This window comes from Phoxinus phoxinus (assembly GCF_949152265.1).
Source record: "Phoxinus phoxinus genome assembly, chromosome: 3".
Taxonomy (NCBI): Eukaryota; Metazoa; Chordata; class Actinopteri; order Cypriniformes; family Leuciscidae; genus Phoxinus; species Phoxinus phoxinus.
In genome coordinates, this window is record NC_136878.1 from 15,355,085 (window position 1) to 15,367,854 (window position 12,770).

The 12,770-nt window shown below is 37.2% G+C and overlaps 2 protein-coding genes across 3 annotated transcripts in view; both read left to right on the forward strand.

The window, feature by feature from the left end:
• The window catches only part of ankrd34bb (ankyrin repeat domain 34Bb), a 322,103-nt gene that overhangs the window by 212,324 nt on the left and 97,009 nt on the right, over positions 1–12,770 (forward strand). The window lies entirely within an intron of this gene.
• The window catches only part of trpm3 (transient receptor potential cation channel, subfamily M, member 3), a 165,713-nt gene that overhangs the window by 121,682 nt on the left and 31,261 nt on the right, over positions 1–12,770 (forward strand). Inside the window, exon 11 of the mRNA XM_079605615.1 lies at positions 9,910–9,982. Within this exon, the coding sequence (XP_079461741.1) occupies positions 9,910–9,982 (73 nt within the window). The remainder of the gene's footprint in view (positions 1–9,909; positions 9,983–12,770) is intronic.

The window sequence follows — 12,770 nt, forward strand, 5'->3', positions numbered from 1 at the left end:
GAAAAGTCAAAATTATGACATGCTAAGTCATAATTATGACATACTGTACTGTCATATTTATGAGATGTTAAATTATGACATACTTAAGTTATATTTATGACATGAAAAGTTACAATTTTGACAGACCTAGTCATAATTATGAGATAAAAAGTCAACTTATGACACGCTAAGTCATAATTATGAGATAAAAATATGACAAAAAGTAAAATTATGAGATTAAATTGAAATTGTTACATATTATGACTTCTGTCAATTATATTTATTTTTTAATGTGGTGGAAATTGACTTTTATAAATATGTATATACATACTGTGCACATTATACAATAACTTACAGCTTGGAATTCTGTGTCCCACAATGCAATGCGGCTAACTTGATTTTCCAGTTTGATGGTTAAACAGGAACTTAGTGCTCACTTAGAAAACTCACTTTTTCCAATTTATTAATTTATCTTACATTCTTGACAAATGTTAAGAAATGTTTACAAAATTTTATTTGCAATGTAAAATTACTGTTTTCTCTAAGATGATATTTGGATGCCATTTGCTGTAATAAACATGCAACAATAATGTAGCATACTACTGTTATGTGTTCTACATAATGTGTTGACATTTTTTTTAATTGTAGGCAGTATATAGTATATACTGCACTGTCCTCGGCAAGTAGCTAGTTTTCCATTCCACTGCAGCAACACTTTTGCATAATGCATCTGATTAGAAAATGCAATCCAATGTTCACCTATGAAAAAAATCTGAGCTTACAGAACAATGTGCGCTCGCTTCGATCCGGTTATGGACAGAAGTCTGCCAACAGACAAATATTGGTGACTTATAAACTCCCTGCTGAGCTTTGCACACATATTATCTGATGTATTTGGCAGTGCAGAGATTTATCGAACTCAATCGAAGGGTTGTGTAAGAATACTTAACGGCAGTTTTTTGCCCCCAAGCTGCTAGTTGATAAGCTCTCATGCTGATCATGACATGTGCTTGAGGGCTAATGTTGATGCAACCATACATACATAAATTATTATGTGTATATTGCATTAAGGTGCAAATAAGCAAAATATGCCTTGAGGAACAAAATTATGTGCGCTGTAACATTTGTTACAAATGTTAACAACATTTGTATGTTCATACAAACATATCTAAGAAAATGCTGAAATATGAGAATAACACTAAGACACCTTGTGTTCTGTGATGAATCAAGAGTGGGATAATAATGAGATCTGTAGGGATGTGTCTTAAATCAGCCCTGTTCATTTGAAGCACCTGAGCAGATGTTTAACCTGAACTCAACAGGACATGCTTCCATAACCTCCTGCCGCTCAGTACATGACCTGACTACACCTCTCCAGATTTGGAGGGGGCAGCAGCAAACTACAATTAATTACAACCTTATTAGATTAGGTTCCTTTTAGGGATTCAGTGTTTCTGTTCTGTGTGAGATTAATTGGCACTTGACACATAAAAGAAGCATGATGTCAGTCTTTTACACTTCTCTGCAGTAGGCATTCCCTCTCTCATTCAGGATTGAATTCCATTCGTAATCTCTTTCCTACGGTGGAGGTCTTTGTTCCTGGGAAGGATGGTTCAATTAATCAGACTGACAGCCTCTCTGTCTATTTATCAGCCTCATTCTGTTTTCCTAGAGAATCTTCCTTGTGTTTAATGTTTCCATTGGCTCAGAAGGGAGTTAGCACTGCTAGTTTTCCCTCAAAACAAAGCATTTTAATCTCCTATTCGGAAACACCATTGTTTTAACTCTTGCTTAATTGTGGAAAAATGTTTTTCAATGTCAAAATTTGTTCTCTCATCCCAGCTTATAATGTTAGGGTCTTCTATTACCCTAAAAGGGCTTATATTCGGTACAGCATTTCACTTATTAGCTATTCACACACACAAAAATATTGATTTGAGTTAAAATAGTTTTTTTTTATATAATTTACCTGTATTACCTTAAAGCTTAGACTACAAAAACAAATCGCCAATTACAATGTAGCCTACAAAATATTGATTCCATGAAGATGATGAAGTGAAAAACACAGAAAAGTGAAGCGCAAAGGGAAAAAGGTATCGCAAACTCGCACTTGTCTGAAACCCAGAATAAAAAGAATGTTGCAAATGTAGGTGTAACCATGGAAAATATCTGTTGCAAAATCATTGCTGCAAAAAGTCTGGTGCAGAAGTAAAATAGGATAAAATTTCTTAAAGGAGAACTCCGGTGCAAAATGAACCTTTGGTCTAATTACACATTGTTACCTAGTCAACCGTTATCTGAGATTTGTTTTCATGATTATCGACTGTAAATTTTATCTCTAAAAACAGTTTAGCCTATAAAGCTAGTATAACGCTAGTATATGGGGCATTGAGTAATGACAAATAAAAATCGCTTGTTAATACTAACAAGGCTCAAAATAGCCCCACACTAACACGGTAGCATAATGAGGGTCCCTACATGCAAACCGAAGCATTGAGAACTTTGACAGTGTCCAGACAGTTTAATAAGAAGATATTTTATACATGCAGTCAACTTCACGTATACAAGCAGAATCCATCTTTGAAAAACAGACTCTATCAATCGATCTACGAACAGCCGATCCAAATGCGCTGAACTGTGTAGAATCTCATATGGTCCAGCGCATTTGGATCGGTGGATTATGGTGTAAATATTAAAACCAATTCAAGCCTGATTCAGACTTAAGAATGTTAACAAACAAGAGGATCATGCAGGACGGATTTCATGCACAGATTTTGAAAGCACTGATTCCACAGGATGTTTCAGCATGGTATTTTCTTCTTCTAATTTTCATTTAAGATACGATGTTATACACCATTTAATTATGATATTTGTCATAAAACTATGGTAATACAAACAGTAATCGATCACAAAACCATGGTTCATTTTCCTAAGGGGTGGTGAACAGTCTTAAAAAAGCAAGAGCTTACAAAAGCTATACATTAAACACTATATCATCACTAATGTTGGCAATCTTTGTTTATATCTTAGCAACAACATACAAATTATAATTGGAGCTGTTTATAGAAAACACAACTACAAATAATTGGACATACTTACAAGTTTCAGTTCAGTTTCAGTTTGTTTTTATTTGATAGGGACAAAGCATGTTAATGAACATTTGTACAAAATACACAATGTAAACAAGCCGGATTATAGCAACATTGCTAATTTACGTCCGTGATCCAAAATCAACAGATTGTCCTGAAAAAGTGGGAATTGCTCCATTTCAGAAGAAGCTTTTGTGCATATAGCCTGCATTGTTGGTCTACTCTCTTAAGTTCTGGAAGCTGTTCTCCATAAAACGTGCAGCACACAGTTAAACATTGGGGTTACAATATTCAGGTACAGTGTTTAAAATGAATTTTAACCATTGTAAGTTCGTCAGCTTTAGGAAGGTCAAACAAATGAGTTACGTACTCCATTTGCGGATATTATTTAAATGAGTAACATTATAACTTGTGGAGTTGTCCAACTGAGTCCTTCATTGTAGTTATTGGAAAGTGGATTCTATTAAATAAAATATCTCCCTTTGGATTGGACTTTAAGCTTTGTAACCTTGCAGATCTTTTTTATGCTCATAGAGCAACAATACACTGACTAAAAGTGAAATAGCATAATAGGTCCCCTTTAAACATGATTATAAAAAATAAAATAAAAATCTGAAATGATACTGACTGATGGCAGAACCAAATACCATGTATTAACAACCTCGTAGTAGGTCTGCCTTTAATGTTTTTAAGTTATCGTTCAAATTGACAACCTTTCATTGGCTGATTTTTCTGTTTGCTTTAAGCAACAGTGTGTCTGGGATGGAACTAATAGCATGGTGTGGAGGTAGTGTTTGGGGAAACTTGCATGAAAACAGTCATTATTTTTTGCACAGTTGAGTTTTGTCAATGGGAATGAAGCTGAATATAAATAGACTGATGCTTCAGGGAATGACATACTGATCAGCTTATGATGATGGATGGAAAGATGGAGTCACATCCGGCCACATGTCGAATGGGTCAGTGACTGTGTGGATGAACAAATGGATGGACAGCTGACAGACCAGAGGAGACACGAACTCCTGGCACATGTGAGGAACAGTGAGTAGTGTTGCTGTAGGATTTAAGATGATGTGAGAGCGCTGGACTGGTGGAATGAATGTGTGGGTGAGGAAGGAAATTTCGCCCCTGATAAATGAAGATGAATGTTTGCCCATGGGCCTGGGTCACTGATGCATGAAGCAATCCACCGAACAGCGAGAACAGCATTCGCCAGATCTCCAATGAGCGTTAGATACAGACTCCATCTCGTCCTTTAACATACATTCAAATTCTCTGTTTCGATAAATTTTACACATTGTGACCCATTAATAAAACGTGTTGTCCCAATTGGTGAAATGTCAAACCAGATATTTAGACGAGGTCTAGTTAAGACGTGAAATGAGTAGGCTACATCGCCAATAAGGCTATTACAAAATTGTGCCCCCTCAAAGGAGAAGGATAGCAAAAACCTGCATTTGTGTTCCTAATTACAGCTCTGTAATTTAAATAAAGTGGAGAGTATAAAAGAGAGTATAAGGAGAGAAAGAGACTCCTTAGCCTTTTTCTAGATGCTGCTGCTGGACATAATTTCACACCTCTCAATGTAATGATAACCCTTAACAGCAGGAAGACGCCTCTGTGATGGACAGAGCTTTCACTACTCTGCAGGGTTTTTTTCTTACTGAGGCATCAGAAAAAACAGCAGCAGGTCAGGCTGCTCTCTTTGACACACCTGTAGAGGGTTGGAGCGGATTCTCCTGCCAACACAGGAGAATACATCAATATGTTTCTAAATATAAGTTTCTGAGTTTCCATGTTTTGATGATGTCCACATACTGTTTTCTTGTTCACAGTATATTACCTTTGCTTTGGTTCCTAAAGCATATTAAACTAATTTTTAAATTCTAATGGTATATTTACCTGTCAAGTGAGTTTTTAAGACCCTATTTAATTTTGAAGAAAATCCCTGTATTTTCTGTCAAGTTGAAATAGAGACAGACAACTGATCAACTTTTCTTGTTGGTTGGAAACAACAATTAATTCACTGCCCACTTTTGCTAAGAAACATTATGTTTGGAATGTTTTTAAATGGTTAAAAAGTGAATTTCTCATTAATATAATGTTGATTCTGGGCAGAGTTTCTTTCATAAGTGCAAATGTATGAAGACGAAACCTTATTTTTCTGAATTCAAAAGAGACTTTATTTACTTTCCATAAATGGATTGAATGAAAATTAAAAAAGGCCCAGAAATGTGTTGGAGTAATAAGAGACCTTGGTTTATTAGAAAAAGATTGAAGAGACCCCTCCTTATTTTAATACATATAAAAAAAACATATTAAAGATCTTTTCACTAAAATAAGTTTCTGATGTCCCCAGAGTGAGTATGTTAAGTTTTAGGTCAAAATACCCCACATATAATTTTTTTACAGCATGTTAAAATTGTCCTTTTTTTAAAGGTTAACAAAAACGTGTCGTTTTGTGTGTGTCCCTTTAAATGCAAATGAGCTGCTGCTCCCAGCACAGAGGGCGGTGCTTCATGAGCTCTCTGTTAGCAGTTCTGATTACCTCAGACACAGACACACACTGAAATGTCAGAAACTGTTATGCCTTTTATGTTTAAACTGGAGTTGGGGACTCAAGAAGAAGTGACAACATGTAGAAAGCAACAGGACGTTTCTGAATGGTTAGTTGATGAATTTATGTTGCTGATGTTTAATTAGCATATTCTGTCATGATAATCTATAAAATTGCTTGTGTGGGAACTGTTGCAAAATGCCAACAAACAGAGTGACATGCTAAATAGACTTCAGCTGTACTGTAAACCATAAACACATTTTGCCTTAGTGTTAACAAACTGAGGGACAATTTAAAATATTTTTTTGCTGTAATGGGACATACTGTCTGTCGATAGAGATTTAGAAGTTAAAGTTCACATGCACACAAAAAGTGAACTGAATCATTTATATTTCAAATATAAATACTGAATCAAAATACATTAACATTTGACCCTTTGCTAAGCCCTCTTAAAACTTTACCTACAATAGAAAATGTTGCCGACTGGCATTTCTCAATTTTGATTTGCAGTCTATGAACGTTGTGTGTTAAATGCAATTTTACGGAAATTATACAACAATACGGTAAAAAAAAACAAAAAAAACATTGTCAGGTCACTTATAGTTAGTGAGTGACACGATTCCCCAGAGGTGTTTTTCTCTTCTTCTTTGTTTTTTAGCTTCCTTTAACTTTGTTTCATTTACACATTGATTTAGACTATTGTGAATGCATTGTCAAAAGTAACAGATCTGTTCACTTACAACATAATAAGCACGTTATTGTGTGATTTAAATATGTCACAGTGGTCACATTCCACCAAATGTCAGATCAATATCCAATCAATAATTATCATTTTTTGGGGTATATGTTTTGCTGAAAGTTACAGAAATCTCCAGTTCTTATTGAATTTAGCTTAGATGAAAAACGAGGAGGGATAGACTTCGAGTCTTTACAGTGGAAAGCACTGTATAAAGTCCCTAGGTAATGTAACTTTCAAAACTATTTCATATTTTTCCAGAAAGACATTTTGTCAGCTTAACAATCGGTTTGTTGTTAAACAACAGGACAATCCATTGAACACACTGTACTTCTGTCCCTCACAGCCTTGTTTTCATTCCTGTCAAAAATGAAACATGGCGCTACCCTGATTAAGGTATATTCCTACGGGACGTTCTGTAAAGCATGTATGAGTTAGCATTAGTGACAGAGGGCGGCAGAGCTATTCAGCAATGTGACATGATCGACTGCGAGAGCGTTCAACTGTACGCAAATGACCAGTGATGCGACATGGCCACACTACCAATATGACTACAGACATTTTTCCACCACCTTTTACAGCAGAAGCTTCTGAGAGAAAGGCTATTAGCAACCTCCAGTGATTTAATCAGTGTCACAGTGAACGCTCTGTTAGGATGTTGAGGTGCTGTTGTGATAGTCTTCAACAAAGAAGAGGAATTCAGGGCCAATGACAATTTGTTGGTGATGTGAACACCCATTAACCTAAGGCTGCCTGTTATCTCTTCCACCACATTGTTGATGAGCTGCGAGTAATGAACTGCTCGAGACTGTAGATCCCAAGATCCCAAACAATCATCTCTTTTTAACTAGCATTAATAGAGAAGTTGTTCTAGCACCAGGTTGCAAGCTGTCTAACCTCTTCCTGCTGAGCCCCTCAACAGAGGCGTTGTATGCCGATTTAATGATTGCTCTGATATTTGGCGATGCACACATGGTGTTATGTACTGTATGCCTGAGGATCCTTACTGCCTCAAAGCTATTGCTCCAGAGGTCTACCTGAGACAGAGTTACCTGCTTAAGTGCAGCTAGTTTGTTGGAGTCTGGGGGAAGACTGTGATTAATGCAGAGATGAAGTAAACATAAGCAATTATTTGACAAATGAGGTGTTGTCTTGGTAACAAAGTGCAATAAGGATGATAAATGCAATGTTCATGGAGCCCTAGTGTCTGAAGGTGTGTATTTGAAAGTGTGGAAACTGGAAAGGCGGTCTTAATGTTTGCTGTGACCAGTTTCTCAAAACTCTGGAACCACTGGAGTAAATGCAATGGGTGAAAGTCACTGAAGACATTTGTGCACTCAGATGATGGGGGTTGATTTGAAGCATGTGGGGACATGACAGCCTAGACAAAGTGGATTTAAATGATCTCTGTGATGTCTGCAAATATTACTACACTGTAAAAAAAAAAAAAAAAAGTTGTTGCCAGAATAATTCTGTAAAATACAGTAAAAAGTGTAAGCATATTTACAGAACAACCTGTAAATTGTACTGTTTAAAACTAATTTACAGAACTTAAAAAACATTTTCTGCTGATTTTCTGCAACTAAAATCTGTTTTACCTTTATCATATATTGACAACCACCTTAACACATGTGGTAAAGAGAAAACCACATGATGAAATACATTTCATAACAAGAAGCTTTTCCACAAGCTGAGGTAAATACAAATATATGGAAGGTGCCTGCAGTCAGTGTCATGCACACAAATACAAAACACTTTTATGTTAGCACAAATGACACTAAAATAATGTAATATACATTAATTTATCAACATAAGATGTAACATAAAACCATTGAATATTTAAATGAAAAACCATTAAATGTGATGTGTCGCACAGAATTCTAGTTATGTCAGTTTGATGATTTTCTTTTTTTACTTTTAATAGTACATTTTAACCGTGTTTTACAGTTTTTCCTCGTATATACAGTAGTAAGTGACCAATTAACAGGTTTTTACTGTGGCATGTTTTTAGTCTGTTTTACTGTAGGTAAAAATTACAATAATTTTTACAGTGTAGTTTTTCAAGTATTTGTAGAGTTATAACCTGTTTTAAAAAGATTCTGAATCGAATGGGTGCTTTAGTTGTTAAAACGTGCTCCGAGGCACATGGAGATGATTTAATTATCCATTATTGACTTTTTCTATTCAGCTACTACAGGCTTATAAATCACGGACATGTCCCCATGTGCCTGTGTACTCAATATGCATATGAAATTTGGAAAATAACTAACAGTGTCTGAATCACTTTCCTGCTGTGTTTGGGTGATGTGTGTGTGTTGAATTTAAACAGATAGTTGTAAATTCTGTCATGAATTACTCAACCTCATGTCATTCCAAACCTGTATCATTGTTTTTCCTTCACACAGTGAAAATCATTCTTAGAAACATTATTCAAGTGTGTGTGTGTGTGTGTGTGTGTGTGTGTGTGTGTGTGTGTGTGTGTGTGTGTGTGTGTGTGTGCGTGCGTGCGTGTGCGTGTGCGTGTGCGTGCGTGTGCGTGCGTGCGTGCGTGCGTGCGTGTGTGTGTGCGTGTGTGCGTGTGTGTGTGTGTGTGTGTGTGTGTGTGTGTGTGTTTCACACAATCCACAAGAGAAAATGTCATACATGTTTGGATCGACAAGAATGTGAGTACATTGTCACGTTTGGGAGAATATCCCTTTAAGGTTGACTGGTTGGAGTCACACACATACAAAAAGAAAACACACAAACACACACCCACACACACAGAGTTGGGTCACCTCCACAGTCACAGGGTCATCAATAACTGTCACTTCAGTAATTGGCCGTCACTATACTCTTTGTAGAGGAGATGAAGTGCTTGTTTGATGTGATCACATTCCATTTACTCTCCAAATTCAACAGCAAAATGATTTCATAGTGCACACAGAACCACACCACACACAAGACATAAGCATATCACCATTAGTTTATTCATCAGTTCTGAACTATAAGACATTTTGAAGGATTATATTTTCCGTTATTTAAGCTCGCTGAAGTGCTCCACTTCTTTATTCCACCGCCACCGCCTCTCAACCTCACACACTCTAAATGTGCCATCATTTCATGGTTGCTTGGGGGATGAAAATGAAAACATTATTGACATTAGGCTGAACCAATCCTCCCACTTCCACAGATAAGTTCATTAGTCCTTACCAGACACAGATGGAAAATGGCTACTGAAAGAAAGGTGGATTGTTCAAATGACAGGCGTTAGATTAATGGCCTGTTCTCTATATGTTCTGGAATTCAGAACACACGTTGCGTTGCATATGAATCCACAAGGTGCCCTTCATATGCGACGTTTCGGTGTTTACAGAACTGCAAACACTGTTCCGGCACATTTCTGTAAATCCCTCTAGCTCTATTCTCGTCACTTCTCTTCACTATATGGGCAAGACACTATGCAGTTATCATCACCATGATTGGATTTGCTTTTATCATGCTATCATACTCAAACAGTTGTGATGTTCATGTGATGCCAGCAATAATGCAATATCTCTCTTTCTCAGATAACAGTGTTTCGAATGGGATCAGAGGGACACCAGGACATTGATCTGGCTATTTTAACAGCTCTTCTGAAAGGTAATATTTCTAAATTTGTGGATACTCATGTGCATCTGTTGGGATTTGCTCTTATATCATTTCAATTTAAACTGAATTTTGCAGAGACAATAGCTAATTAAAGGGGTCATGACATGTTTTTTTTTATTATTATTATTATGTTCCCTTAGGTGCAATTATAGTATTACTATAGTTTTTTTTACAAAAAACTTAAAAAATTTAGTGATTTATGACCTTTTCCCACCCTGTTTCTCATCCTCTGATTCAAACAGTCTGTTTTGGGGGTGTTTCCCCTTTAAGAGTTCAGTGTTAACGCCCACTGTTATGATTGGCTAACGTCAGTGCCTATGCAACGCCCCCAGCCAGAACATTAGCGGATTCGGCGCAACTGTTTAGTAGCGGGTGATGCATGCGAAGCGATGGCTCTTGCAATGATAAAACCTTATTATGTTTGAGCCGGAATCAGATGAGGAATCAGAGGAAAATGAACCATCACCACAACAACGAAGACTGGATCAGCCCGTGTCCACATGGAAAGTGAAACTATTTTGAATTAATAAAAAAATTGTAACCCGAGACACTTGAAAACGGATTATTGTTGCATAATTATCCTATAGCTTAATTTGCTAACAGTTTAACATTATTTAACTAATTTCAATGAAATGATAGGGTGTACCACGGACAAAAATCCATGCACAGGCCATATTTGAAGATGCAGCATTGATAAGGCAACATTTTTAATGTTCTATCACATGTAGGCCTACTAGAAAGGCGACATATTTTCAAGATTATCTTATACAAATGTGTTTATATTAGCCATGATAAAAAGTAAGTTTGCGTCGTCGTTGTTGAGCCCAGAATAGTCGGCACGGACTTATCTTTGAGCAACAGTTTTCTGGCAAAGCCAGCATCATATTGGGATTTTTTTTAAAACAGTCATGCTTAAATGTATAGAACAAACACTTAAACTAACACTGCCGTGACTGGGACGTCCGCAAAAAATAAAGTGCATCCATTTTTCCCTGACGACTGGATCTTTCGGCAGCGTATTCAAAGATGTTTTTTGTCCACAGCCAGGAACAGCACATCTGCGTGGCATCGTAATTTTACTGTACACAGAGACCCACTCGCTGTGCGTCGACTGAACACTTGTGAGGCACGCTGCGCGCGGGGCGACAACGATACGAAATGAGCGTAGTTGCCTTGCGCTTAAAGCGTAGTTGTCTTGTGCTGGAGGCGGTCATATGCAAACGCTGGTACGTCACTTCGTACCGTGACGTCACTTCTTACCATGGATCCAGAACGAGCTGTATTTAGAGCTTGATTAAATAAATGATTAGTTTATAATGGGGAGGACGTCTTAAGCTGTGAAACTTGCAGGACGTTTTAATGGTACAAAGACCTCTTATATACCAAAAGGTCAAGGCAAATTTGGTTTCTCATGTCATGACCCCTTTAAGAGGTAAACAAAAATACAGTATACAATTTAACCAAAGCCAAAATAGTTTAGAGTAGATAATTGTTACAGTGTGTCTCCCTTATTAATGTAAAATTGCAATGTGCATGTACATAACTACTCCAGTAATGATTATGCCTTTTTGAAGTACAGTACATAAATACTGTACTTCATGCAGTGGTCCTCTTATCTAAGCTGATATGTAACTCTGGTACCTCTGTTGTAATAAACAACTCGGAAAAATGATGTTAGTTTAATGCTGTACATCTTTATTGTTTGTGTTTTTTAATTATAAGACATTTTAAATAATGTTACAAGATATTTGGGCCCCCTGGATGTTTGTTGAGGCCCTCTAGTAGGGGTGCAGTTTGGAGGGGATTGGGTGAGGTAACCCTTGTCCTCTACCAGTAGATAAGAATCCACTGTTTTATAGAATGTGCCACTCAGTTTTATACGATATGTAACAAGGTTGCCTGCTCTGTCTCTCTATCCAACAATTGGCCAATGGATTGAAAATGTTGAAGGCCATCTGAAACATCTTTATGTATTTTTTTTAAGTAACTCACACAGGAGTGTCCTCTAGATTGTGTCAATCAAAACACATGAAATCTCCCACAAGTTGTGGAGCAGAGATCTGACTTTTTCTGACCACACACTAACTTCCCTTACCGCCCACGACTTTCAGTGCCCGCAATCGCCAGGTTAACAGGACATTTGCCGCTGAGAGGAGTGAGCAAAACGCAAGCTCTACTGGTTATGCTTCTTAAGACCCACTTTTAAATCCCTTTCAAAAGATGGGATTCCAGTGAAGCCTTTCCTCCAAGAGCTCCATGTGTTGCTCTGAAAGCCAGCAGCATTGCTCTTGCATAATTCATAGTACTTTGCAGCGCATCTAAAGAATGATTTACTCATGCAGTTCCCAGCTCTCTCCTTTTCCCTTAATGAATGTAAAAGGGACATATATCAGTTGGTACATAGTCAAAGAACAGATAATATGTTGTATTTTTGAGTTCGCACAAGCAGTTAATGCCAATTAAGTCAATTATACAAGGGACAGTTTCAGTGTTCTGAAAGGGAACTAACAGTGACCCCTATTACATATATTAGTCTAGTCCAATGTTACATATTTTATTCTATTTCTTTTTTTCAATATATTCAAGTTTTCTGTGAGAGTTGGAGCTGATAGCCAGCCTCATGGGCAGCGCTCAGACATACAGTAGCACCACTACGCCTCCGGCGACCCGAGTTTGATTCCTGGCTTGAGGTCCTTTGGCGATCCCGTTTCTCTCTCTCCACCCTGTGCTTTCCTGTCTGATCTGCACTGTCCTATCCAATAAAGCCATTGAAAAAGTG